The 13,712-nt window shown below is 40.6% G+C and overlaps 1 protein-coding gene across 1 annotated transcript in view; it reads right to left on the bottom strand.

Annotated features, from left to right (window-relative positions):
* LOC101744567 (neuroligin-1) overlaps positions 1 to 13,712 on the bottom strand; it is a 69,817-nt gene that overhangs the window by 26,685 nt on the left and 29,420 nt on the right. Inside the window, exons 2-4 of the mRNA XM_021349961.3 lie at positions 5,381 to 5,433; positions 4,382 to 4,719; positions 3,266 to 3,483 (exon numbers count right to left, since the gene is read on the bottom strand). Coding sequence (XP_021205636.1) covers positions 3,266 to 3,483; positions 4,382 to 4,572 — 409 coding nt within the window. The 5' untranslated portion in view covers positions 4,573 to 4,719; positions 5,381 to 5,433. The remainder of the gene's footprint in view (positions 1 to 3,265; positions 3,484 to 4,381; positions 4,720 to 5,380; positions 5,434 to 13,712) is intronic.

Genomic DNA, 13,712 nt, shown 5'->3' with positions numbered 1-13,712 from the left:
GAGGGCCAGGGCTTGGGCGATATCCGCCTCCCTGGCCCCCGCTCGACGGCGGCGGGCCTGTGCGTCTCTCACGCGCCCCGCCGCCTCCTTCTGCGAGATGGTGCACTCGCAGAAGTCGAGCATCGCCTTCCACGACTCGTCGTCACCGAGCATCGATGCCACAACACTCGGCAACGACAAGTCGTTTCCTATTTTTGCGACGAGGACACGGCGCCACCCCTCCCATGTGGGGCAGGCGACGAGCGTGTGCTCTGCCGTGTCCAAGTCGCAACCACAATGGTGGCACTCTGCCGTCGGCTCGGCTCCGATCCGGTGCAGGAACTCACCGAAGCAACCATGCCCAGTGAGCACCTGCGTGAGCCGGAAAGTGAGGCGTCCTCTGTCACGATTCACCCAGTTCACAAGAACCGGGCGAATCGCCTCGACGGTCCTACGACCAGCCGAAGGATCGGCCAGCCGTCTGGACCAAGACTCCAGCACGGACCGCCGAGATTGGGCCCTCCGCGCTCTGACCACACTTGGGCTGGGACGCGCCACGCCCCGGACACGAAGGTCAGCCCGCCACTGATAGTCAGCAGCGAGCGCCTCCGCCTCCAGGACCCAAGGCGGCGTCCCAGCCAGTACACACGCCGCCTCGAAAGAGATGGTGCGATAACCACGGATGACCCTGACCGCGATGGTGCGTTGCGGCCGTTGCAGCAGCTTCGCTACCCCCACGGCCAGGGACTGGCCCCACACGGGCGCCCCGTATAGGGCCATTGATCGCACCACCCCTGTATAGAGACGGCGCGTCACCTGGTCAGGCCCCCCAACATTGGGAAGGAGCCGGCTTAACGCGCCGGCCACCCCCAACAAACGAGGGACCAGATTCTGAAAGTGAGCACGGAAGGTCCAACGACTGTCTAGAATGAGGCCGAGGTACTTCAACTGCACCCCGACCCCGATACGGACGCCTCCAACCACGATATGGGCATCGACAGGTGGCACTCTCCGGGGCCTGTGGAACCACATGGCCTCGGATTTACTGAGCGCCACGTCGAGGCCCAATCTCCTGATTTTGCCGACGACATGCGCCACCCCAGCCGTAGCAAGACGGGCAGACTCAGCAAAACTCCCCCCCCGGGCCACGACCAACGTGTCGTCTGCGTAACAGATTACGCTCAGGCCCGGGAGGAGGGCACCCCTCAGCACCCAGTCATACCCGATATTCCACAAAAGAGGGCCGAGCACCGACCCCTGTGGAACACCGCGCACGACCGGGAACCGGTGCACGATCCCACCGTGTCCGGTACACGTGACCGATCTGTCCTCCAAGTAGGAACCCACCAGCCGGCGAAGGTAGGGGGGCACTCCGTGTCGTTCCAGCGCCCCCCCTATCACGGACCAGGGCAGGGTGTTGAACGCATTGGCGATATCGAGTGACACCGCCAAAGCCACCCCACCCCCGGAGACGGCCTCATCCGAGAGGGCCCGCACGCGAAGGATCGCGTCTACCGTTGAGCGGCCCTCTCGGAAGCCATACTGCTCCGCCGACAGATCGGGTCCCACCCTGACCAGATGCTGGATGATGCGGGCCGCCAGAATGCGTTCCAGCAGCTCCACCGCTGCGTTGAACGACCGGCACACTACTCCAAACTGTAGTTTTACTATAAATGCTTAACGGAAAATGTATTACCGTACCGCAGTCACTATCCGAAGCAGCCATTCAAAAAGTTTTTCAACTGCGAATGGCAGTATATTACGGAAATATCTATACTTTCAATACTGCGGATTTTCTGTTACTTTTCCCGCTCTGAAGGAATGTTTTCTTACACGGTCCGATTATCTTGAAATGACTTTAAGAAAAATTACACCTCGAGTAGAGCACGATTGCGAAATAGAAGTTTCTGAAGAGAAACAAAAGTTGGGATAACGTCTGTTTGAGTTACTAAGTTTTTTAGGATTCCTTCATGAGCTTCAGAAAGTTTTGCGTGCGTGTACCTTTATGTATATAAAGATTTACTGATGAAGATTGACTATTACAATGTATACACATTACTGCTTAAGCATTGTTGGTTCTGGATATAAGCAAAGAATCACAGATTCTTAAAATCACTTCATTGGAATGATTATTTTAATTATTTCGAAATTTTGACAAATCACAATTACAATTTTAAAAATATTTGATTATCAGTACAAAACTTATGCATCTAAGTTCTATGTTGTGGGCATTGTTAGAGAATATGTATACATTACTTTTAATTATTTTCCACTGAGTTCATTCTCTTGAAAAAAACAAGATATCTGAATATAAGCCTTTAATATTAACGCATCGAATATAATTGTATAAAATTTTAAACTCACTGCTGTAATTTCTTTTCTTGTTCACAACGTTCACAAAAAATATCTGTTAATATATCTAAATATCTCATAAATCCGTAATAATAAGTAAGTAATATCTTATAAGTACAATTTCCTCGGGGTTTCTTTAAAAACTTAGTGTAACATCTTGTCGTCGGGCAGTTAGAGACTATACGTTTAAAATCTAAATCTAAATATGCTGCAAAATAATATTCAGTACTATGAAATTTATTACTATTCTCATTATTTTTTTCAACAATGTTATAAATTATTATTTCCTCTCACATTATCTCATAAAAACAACATCACATTAACTGAGACAAATTTAGAAGGGTTCTTTTTTTTTTTTTTTGCCTTTGTAGGCAGACGAGCATACGGCCCACCTGATGGTAAGTGGTCACCGTCGCTCATGGACTTCAATCTTCACAAAAAATCGATTTATTAATGGATAATTTACTGGTGGTAGGACCTTTTGTGAGTCCGCGCGGGTAGCTACCACCACCCCGCCTATTTCTGCCGTGATGCAGTAATGCGTTTCGGCTTGAAGGGTGGGGCAGCCGTTGTAACTATACTTGACACCTTAGAACTTATCTCAAGGCGCATTTACGTCGTAAATGTCTATGGGCTCCAGTAACCACTTAACACCAGGTGGGCTGTGAGCTTGTCCACCCATCCAAGCAATAAAAAAAAAAGATCAATTCATTCAATAATATCGTTTGTCCTCGTCCATTATACATATATTATACCTATTATTACTAGGGTCAACACACGAGATATTTTCAGACTCTTATTTTTAGATTTATGATCGCCTGACGTCAATCCTCCTCGAGAATAGTCCTAAGATTTGGATATATACTCGTATGTTTAAATTGATCATTCAAAACAAAGCTATTTAACTAATATGAATACTGATGAATTTCCTCACCATTTACAGGAACGTACAAGTTAACGTAAAGGCAGTCCTCGCTTTGATTAGCGAGTACAGGTAGGAGCCTCTCTAGTTGTCGGATGCGAGCGCGGGGGTGCACTAGCAAGGCGTCGTCCCGGGGCACGGCAGCCGGCGGCGCCTGCGGACACGCCGGCCCGGGCGCGTCAGCTAGCCGCGTCGTCCGCCACTGGGATGGAGTCACCGGCGGCATGTATCTAATTTATTCAAGAAATTGTTATTCTCCATACTATGCTATTTAGTACATATAATTTTCTTTAAAAAATTTAGCTAAATCCATAAGAAATGTAAAGTATCTGTAAATGAATTTAGATCTGAATCAAACCTATTATAATAATCGGCACGAGTCTTGAGCTCTAACTTTGACATGGGCAGAACTCCATTTTTGGGTCTGTTTGGGGGTACGAAGCAAGAGGGGAGAGGTGGCGCCGACCATGTTGATTACGTGATTGGAACTTCCCGTGTCGCGTCACATACCGTCAGCTGTGGTTGGTTCCCTGTGTTGTGCACGCGCATCACTGCAGCAAACTACACTTTTTTCCAATTTTATTAGCCGCTCATTTTTTTTATCAACCTCATTTAATTTATATTGTTTTTGGTAAGTATTTATCAACTTAGTATTGTTACAATATTTTAATAATGTAATATTTTCAACTTTTTTCTCAAAATGAAAATATACACAGTGTTAGGAAGTATAGTAGCATATTGGCTCAAGACTCGTGCCGATTACTATGTATGTTTTAATATCCTAAAAATATTCGACAAAGAAGCACAATGTGAACTATTTCACATTAATTAAAAAGAAATTTTGTACTGGTGGTAGGACCTCTTGTGAGTCCGCGCGGGTGGGTACCACCACCCTGCCTATTTCTGCCGTGAAGCAGTAATGCGTTTCGGTTTGAAGGGTGGGGCAGCCGTCGTTACTATACTTGAGACCTTAGAACTTGTATCTCAAGGTGAGTGGCGCATTTACGTTGTGGATGTCTATGGGCTCCAGTAACCACTTAACATCAGGTGGGCTGTGAGCTCGTCTACCCATATAAGCAATAAAAAAAAAAAAAAAAAAAGAAAAACATCTTTTTGGTCGAATCTTACCTTAAGCTACCTAGTGGTGGAGTGGCGTAAGGCACGCCAAGGTATGCCTCGACTTGAGGATGCGAATGGACGACAATGCCACGAAGCGTCCCGTACTTAGTTCGTACGACCCTCGTGCTGTACTTGTGCGAGGAGAGCGCGGCCGCGCAGCAGACGAGCCACGCGTGGAGCGCGGCACTGCCCGCGTGCATCACGCGCAAGGGGCGGGCGCGGTAGCGGGACACGCGCCGCCGCCTCTGCGCGCGCTCGCCCGCATCACGCTGCCTGCAGTGCACTAGCGCACTGCTCCACGCAACCTCTGCTCATCTCGAGAGTGTCTTCTCGCGAGCACGCGGCCACTGTTTCATTCTTTACCTTATACTATGTTCACAATGTTACATTCGGATATTGAAACTACACACAGAAATTAAGAACAAATCTAAATACAATTAGGCAAAGACAAAACATTTCAGCACCTTTACCCCTTTTGTTTCCTAACTTTTTCTTGTTTGATAGCTATTGACGAACATTAGTGTTTAATTGAATATGCAATTTCGAAAAGGGCACATCTCTGAAAATGTAAAATGTTCAGGAAATGAAAAAACTGATTATTTTCTAAAGCAGTGTAAAATTTAAAATATTAACTTTTGAGATATATTTTAGTTTTAATTAGCAATTGAAAATTACTGGAAATATTATAAAATGGATGTAGGTAAGCCTCAAAACTACATGTATATGAAAAAACGTATTTGACTAAATATGCGACATGTGCCCTTTTCGAAATGGCATATTCAATTAATAAAATGGCAACGGTTACAGTTCCGGCGTTACAAATAATAATAATTACAAAACAAAAGAGAAAATGTAATCCATAAAATGAATCTTAATCTTGAGAATTCAGCGGCCTTTATTGAATTTCGTCCATTGGACGAACACCAGTTAATTCATTTCTTTTAAATACTTTTCATAAACTAGTTCAATTTTGATTTTATTAATCTATTTACATAATAGTTTGCTTACCCGATTCATTTTTCTTTCTTGCAACTAGTTTTGAAAGGTCTGACCGTTAACACCTGGAACAAACAAAGTTCGAATGAGTAAATTAATTAATGATTAAATGCAAAAGCTATAACTACAACTCTATACCTGCAGCTTTAACCTAACATTACCGTTTTAGTCAAATGTGACTTCAGTAAGCCAGACCCACGCGAAAGTCGAGTTACGAGGATTGTTTACCTAACAGTCGTGCTCTGACGTTAGTAATTTAATGTAAAACAAACACAACAATAACGTCGCATTTCTAACAAAATTTACCGCATTCGTAGCAGAGTGAAGTGCTCCGAGCAATTCCCGGATAGACATTCACTTCCGCCCCATTTATTGACTACAAGGAAACTGATTTTCATAGCAATTACAGCACTTCCCGAAGTAATGTCAGTGAATTGTTGTTATCCAGATTAAGCGCTCCATTGAAAAACCAATCGACATTAATTTTAAATTACGGAAACGTTTTCTTAAATTTTTTCCAAGTGAGAACACGATTTAAGTTAGGACATTATGGTTGGGTACCCGAAATATCATTTCCAAGCGAGATTTCCATTGAAAGCCTCGTATTTATTTGGTGACAGCAGTAGCATTTACAAGCACATTTGGTTTTGCGAACAGCCCACAAAGAGACCGACCGAACAGGGGAAGGGCGGGTCATCAATCACTCGCGTGACGTGCGAATGCCTTGTGCCCTACCGACATTTTGTTGCACAGCTATTGATACTGTCGCATCATTGACAACTAATAAAATATTATGCAATTAGCTTTTAGTCATGAGATTATTTATGAGATGCTTTGTGAGCTTTCGTATGTGTAATGGGAAAATCGATTTATTCTCAGTGTGAAAGACACATTCACAGATATAGAATTTAAAAAAAACACTAATGGAAAACAAACAGTAACAAAAATCTGAAATTATGACCATGCCTAAGCTATTTATCAGAAAGACGCGGGTCACCCATTTTATTTTGATGCTAGTAGATATTTAAATACTACATAAAGCACTACTACTAATTATTTATACCATTTCAACAAATTGTTTTTTGAACCTTTCAACCCAAATTTCATCATTACAAAAATATCATTGGTGCTTTTTTTGGAATTTTTAATTTTGGAGCAGCATCTTAATATTTTTAGGCGTAAGCGAGTAACGTTGTTTCCGTTTCACTTGAGAAAACAAATCGATTGACTAGCAACTACTGTCAAATCAAATCTGTAAGCTGTAATCGATGCAACTCAATTTAAGCGTTTTAACCACTTACTTAAAACTTTAATTCCAATAATTTACTTAAAACTTTAATTCCACCTAAAAATTTTGAGCAATTTTAATACGGCTTGACCAGCTCAATGCTAGTGTCAGAGGATAGTTTCCGTGATAAACAAGATCCTAACTTAATTTTGCTCTCTCGTAATTTCTGTCATACTCATATTCAAATCCTTCTGTTTGTGTCAAATGTGAAAAGTTAGATTAGATAAAGTTCGAGCAGGTGTTTACAAAGTGTTAATTAAATTAAATACGCGAAAATGAATACCGTGCTACAATTAAAGGGGAAAAGAACTTATTACATACGGTAACGCAGCGTCGGTTTCATTAAGAACTTAGTAGACCCCGTGTAATCAATTTAATTAAGGATTAAAACAGTACAGAGGTGAAGTGGGTCGTTTAATACATTACCGAAGCACCATTATGTGAACTGACAGTGCGTAAGTGTTGTCTGTTGGAAATTGATAATTAATTTTTATTAAGTTCAATAATACCTACTTATTTGCTTGTCTTGTGCGAAAGCGATGTAAATAATGACAAATTAAATTGGACAATAAAAGAGAGTCAACCAGAGTGAGAACGAAGAGATAGTGTTGTCGAGTTACGGTTTGGACAAGTGGTGAATTGGTATCATCAATCAGCACTATAGCCGGCTGTCCGACTCAGTGCTTTAACGAGCGTGCGCTCGTCTTGCCAGCCAGCCGGCACGCTGCTCTGCTCAACTCCACTTCGATTAAAAACCACAAGGATATAGATTAATAATATAATATGTTTAGCTAAAAAGTTGCTTTGCACTTAACTTATCAATTATATGTGTTATTACAATACATATAATTGATAAGCGTCATCAAAATAAAAATATTTCGAAATCTATAAAAGATATGCTGTAATCCGCAACATGTTGTCATCGAAATTAAATATTAAAAAAAAAGTATTTAAATGACCAAAAAAGTAACCATCGCATTTTTTAAACAAACTAAAAATGAAAGAGAATTTTATTACTTTTCTTTCACTGTATATTCCAAGGTCTTCAGTTTCTAAGCTGTATTAAAATATACGATAATCTATAAACAATCATGTAGAAAAAACTACTCTAAAAACTTACAATCACATAATCCCAGTATGAGATCGCTGGAACATCAAGTAACATATATTCGTATATGTTCATAAATGATTGCATTGTGTAGCGGCTGTCTTATTTTACGGCAGAAATAGGCAGGGCAGTTACCTCTTTGGATTATATCTTTAGTAGTATTTAGTATCCAGTGCAACGTTGCATAGGGAAGCACTTTTCTGTTTTTTTTTCTTTTGGTGTTCCCTTTACTTCATCCATCTTTGGTTCTATGATTTACATTTTACTATCTTAAACATTTACACTTTAGATTTTCAAATACCAAAAGATAAAAATACCATATTTTATTCGTTTTTCGTATTTTACTATGTCAAAGTGAGAGTTTCATCATCATCATCATCATCATCATAATGTCCACTGCTGGACATAGGTTTCTTCAATTGCTCGCAACTGAGCACGATCCTCGGATTCTCTCATCCAGCTCCTGCCAACTACCCTGCACAAATCATCACTCCACCGAGCCTAAGGGAGTCCTGCACTGCGCTTGCCGATTTGCGCTCTGCACTCAAGAACGCGTTTACCTCAACGGTTATCAATTATCCAGCTAATATGGCCAGCCCATTACCACTTCAGCTTAATTACCACTAATTCGCTGTGCTATGTCGATATCTTCGGTTCTCTGTCGGATCACCTCAAGTGAAAACTTACAAATTATTTATTCCCAAAAAACTCACGCCAGTACACAAATTTATGCCCCATTAAATGTAACCCTCGCTTTTGCAGTATATGAAACGCAGTGACCTGATAACGTTGACCTAGACCTTATTTTTCACGCACAATTTCAGTTCGGTAGTAAAATCCAACTAGTGGAAGAGAAAAACTCTGGATGATATATAATCAACAACCTTAGACGTTGAAAAGTTACACTTGGTTAATTTTTGTATAATTTGAAATAAAGGAAGCTAATTACAGCTACAGAGAATATACATACATAATTATTTGGCTACATACTCGTAATTGAGCAATGAAATAAATTGAAAGTGAATATCGACAATTTATCTTATTTTATCTTTCTTAAACCAGACAGACAACCTTGAAAAATTGGTTGTAGTGGAAAAGGTAGAAGGGAAGCCGGTCACCAAGCTCTCTCTTACAATCGCCTTGAGGGACGCCGAAAACAGAACGAAATAGTAGATGATTGTACAAAGAGCCACGAAGGCCTTTCAAGGACACGATCTTCAGCAATGAAGTATGCAACTAAGAAGAGAGATCTAACCCACAGCCCACTGAGTTTCTCGCCGGATCTTCTCAGTGGGTCGCGTTTCCGATCCGGTGGTAGATTCTGCGAAGCACTGCTCTTGCCAGGGTCAGTGTTAGCAACTCTCCGGTTTGAGCCCCGTGAGCTCACCTACAAACGTTAGGGTGAAGCTGAAATAGCCTCTCAAGGCTATCAGGAAAAAAAAAGAGAGATCTCTTAAATATTAAACTTGCAACACAATCTTTTTATTTCCTGATAGTGATAAAATTTAACTTGAAAACTGTTTTTCGGCGCCAGCACACGAAATGCTTACCCATAAATAAACGAAAATAAAGTCATCGGAGGGTCGTAAATCATTTCTTTCATCGGGCCAACTTCTTTTATTTGTTAATACCAAAACAAGTTATTCAACATTTTCATTCAGTCGTAAAATTGATTTAGAGCATCGAATGCTTTTAAATCTCGTAAGTATAGCGAGAATTTCTAGATGAATCCATTATACTTTATAGATAAATTGTATAATCTTCTATAAAGCTTTTACTTGAAATCGGTGTAGCAATTTGGAAACCTTTTATTGTGAACCCGTTTCAACATAAGACATTACAATTTAATAAAGGTTTTCATTCATTCTTCATGCACTCAAATAGGTGATTATAACATTTTATTGAGTTTGAAATAAACTCTTTTAATTCCATTTGTAATAAGAATAAAGACGTGACTTAGCAGTTACATGTAACTAATTTACTTAACTCACAAAATTATAGTCACTTTCATACTTCGTCACCTAATGTAAAATTATAACAACAGATCGAGGGTTTTGTAATGCATAATATACTTCCAACGATTTCGGAATTCTTAATTAAAAAAAGAGTTTTATTTAAGAGAACATTTTTAGTTTTAATTTTTTTGACGTTACGTCTTATAATTTGATGGAACCGGCTGCACGCACGAAAAAACATGACTCATGCGGCGTTACCTCGCTCTGAGGCGTTCTATTTAAGGCTTGAAGTGCAAGCGAGAGCGCGCAACGAGCGACAAAGAGGCACAATCGGCCTCCGCGTTCGGCAGCGTTCGACATCTGTCTCTCTCCTACTTGAGTGAGCGATGCATCCGCGTGGACAGCTGCTATACAATAATACATTTACATGTTTTCGTCAAGTATGAAGTTGAGTGAAAAGTGAATGTGGTATCAATTGTTCATACAAAATATCTATCTATCAAACAAATAAAATTAAAATTTTCTTTTGAAAAATGAAACCATTCCATCAGTATTTTCTTATGACGTTGTCACGTTCAACTATCATCAGTAAAACGACTTTACAGACAACCGATTTTTTTAAGAGGAAATTTATTAACGAGAAGACGTATATGAAATCATCATTTGATATTTGCCCGATCACTTCACCGAAACCTCAGTCTCGATGAATCATTCATCTAAAAACGAGAGCAATATTTGTCGGCATAAAGACATAGTGCACAGGTTTTCCGGTACTTGCCTCATAAAGGTAAAGAGCGGTCGATATCGGCTGTCGGTTCGAGTGGCTCCTCAGAAGAAATGTGGGGCTATTTGCGCTAGGTTCGTACTCAGAGTCGAGCACCCTCCGGCCGCGACCCGGTAACGTTCATCGAACAAACTAGATTAACGGAGCGACATCGACTTGCGGATTCGATGTCGGTCAATATTGGTTAATGAGTCTCGTATGGTTTGTTAAAGATCATTTATTTGCTTCTCTATTTTACAATTTTTTTCATATACATATATCTTTTTTTAATATTTCAGAGTTAAAGCAAGGAGGGTCTATGTAATCCCACATGATGGCGTTGAACAACGACTCACAACAAGAGAATTCTTAACATGTAGCTTTGTAACTAAACACATCCACACAATACACACACACACACACATATTGAGGCTTCTATTTTAAGCTATTGCAAAGATTTTATCGCGATATATACGAAACATCTGAAATATTAGTACGAGGGATTCGTTGTTAAGTCGTGAATCTGAATTAGATAAAAGCTACTTATTAGTAAATTAGATTATTTAGCTTGAGAAAATACAGTACGGCGGTAGTCTAGTGGTATATAAAAGAAATTCGATTTATTTTATTATTGTTTTAATATTAAATTATTATTATCTAATTATAATTACATAAGTCGATAAAAATGCTATGTAATAGCTTTACCGCGGCAGTCCCCGAGTGCCACACGTGTTTTTTTATTATTATTTAGTTGCTTCTGTACTTCGCACGATGAGCTCACAATCTAACTGTTGTGGTTCGGTCACTGGAACACATAAACATCACAACTTGAATATCACGCACCCGAGTACACGAAGTTGACGTTACAATTGCATGGTTCTCTTCCATGAATTAATCTTGTAATATAGTCGGTACATGCTGCCAATGTGACTACAACTTCAACGTCTGTCGAATATCTGAAGGTGGGATATGGTATTCACAGAGAACTATGAATTCGTCTGTTCTTTTCAACTGTCGGGTAGTCGCGTCCCCTTGCGGGGGAGCGGGACCGGCCACCCTCTCTGCTCGGGCTTGAAAGTCCCAGCCTATCGAGGTAGGGGTGATGAGGTTTGCTGGTATTGTTAACATATGTGCTGGCTGGAGTTTGATTGGGAGGGTGGACTTTTGTCTTCTCTTCTTAGGTCCTCTTCTCTCTCCATTATTCGCCTCTTTATCGGGCGGCCGCTTCAATGCTCCATATTGTTTTTTGTTTGTTTTGTTCTTTTCAACTAAAATTAATAAATTTTAAACTATCAACGAGTCCTCTCTTAAAGATTCAAAAAACTTATGTCTCAAATTGGAAAGGGGCATTCACGTTGTGGTTTCCATAAGTAAATCTTGGACTCATTCCAAGGATTGTTTGATTGAGCAAACCCTTTACAATCTATAAACAGTTGGAAAATATATGCTAATCTAAGCACGATTGTGACTTTCGTAGTTGAGGTAAACTTTCACGGCTAAAATTCAAAGTAAATAATAGTCGATTAATAATAATCGAATAATCGAATAATAATCGATTAATTCGAAATGTAATCGTAAATATTTAAATAACTACTCGACATAATATCTTGTTCAAACGAATTTGAGTTAAAAGTTTATTTGAAGTTTGAATACAAACTCTTCTTTTTTAGAACAAAAAGTGCTTATGTATGATATAAATGCTATCAGAATGATCTCTATCAACAGTATAATACTTAAAATTTACCTTAGATAAAATTAAATCTTTTTTCTTCAGATGTCGTTAAACTAAGGAAGGCAGGAGGTGCCCTTCGTCGTCGGAAAGACGTGGCTTTCGACAAAACCCAGGCTGTTGCCGTCACCGTCTCCTTCGGGGCGGCTTACGTTTTCGCCGGGTAGAAGTGGCGATACGGTCGTCTCAACAAAGAAATAGTTAGAGTGCGCAGGCTGTGATTGATCTCGGCGACCCATGCTAAGAAATGGTTTCGCCATTCGGCAAACCCGTCGAATGGTCTGGCCGTCTAGGCGGTGCGCTCTGTACTCCAGAACTGAGTGACCCGCGACCGTCCGACCTTCCGGTTGACGAAGATTTTCACCGGCCATGAGTGTTTCGGCTGGTACCTGCACCACAACGCCCAGGTGTAAACAACGACGGTGCTACCACTGTGGCTGCGACAAGGACAAGGCCGAGCACATGCTCACGGATTGCCCCACATGGCTGAAGCAGCACCGTGTTCAAATAATGGTCTGATGCCGGTATAATTAATCACAGCTTCTTACGAAGTAGCACCAGCATTACTGCGGATGTGTACTCTGAGGAACTGAACACAATGATAGAGAAGAACGGTCTACCTTGATTCTTTAATTTTTTGGCAGGGAAAAAATGTATACCCAAGAGGCAGTACAAAATGGCTTTGAAGAGTTTCTTGGCTTCTGTTCATCTGACTTCTAAAGAAGAAAAAGAAAGGCGTTGAAATATTACATAGAGATGCGTCAATACTATGGGTGCGTATTGTGATTGAAATAAAACAAAGTCACTTTAACTTATGTATATTATACGGTTATTTTGTAGTAAAGACCTAATATTACTCCACATGCATATGAGCAGTTAGTTTTTTATCTAATGGTCAACTTGGATGACGGACTGAACATTTAACTCTGGACTTTTGCCCGCGTCATTATAATCATTACTTACCGTAACTACAGGCATCACGGGATACGGACCATACAAAACTGTTTTCTCATTCGTTCTAAAAACGTAAACGTTATGACATCAAAATAACTTCTATTTCAAATAGAAAACAACTAATACGTTTATTCTTTTTGAAATCCGAAAAGCCATTGTTAGTAGTGACTATAAATCAGAAAATCAAACATTGTTCAGTAAATCCGAAGTAACTGTTACATCGCGGCACGAACACGGACAGCAAACGGGCGGCGAGAGTCCGCAATACACGTAAAATCAATTTGGCAAAGCCACTTTGAGCCGCACTGACCTTGCGAAGGCTCATCCCGATACAAGACTTTAGTTGAAACGAAAGCAGCTTCTTGGCTGACATTCTGCAGCGAGTAATAGAATGCTTCAATTCAATACAACATATAGCTATATGCAATGTTTTCCTCTATCTTATACCTTTAAACGAGCAATTCTTGTATATATATTATATATATAATCTGAATCTCGGAAACGGCTCCAACGATTTTTATAAAATTTAGTATACAGGGGATTTCGG

Source organism: Bombyx mori, chromosome 4 (genome assembly GCF_030269925.1).
Source record: "Bombyx mori chromosome 4, ASM3026992v2".
Taxonomy (NCBI): domain Eukaryota; kingdom Metazoa; phylum Arthropoda; class Insecta; order Lepidoptera; family Bombycidae; genus Bombyx; species Bombyx mori.
The sequence above is the reverse complement of the archived record's forward strand: the minus strand, read 5'-3'. Positions and strand labels throughout refer to the sequence as shown.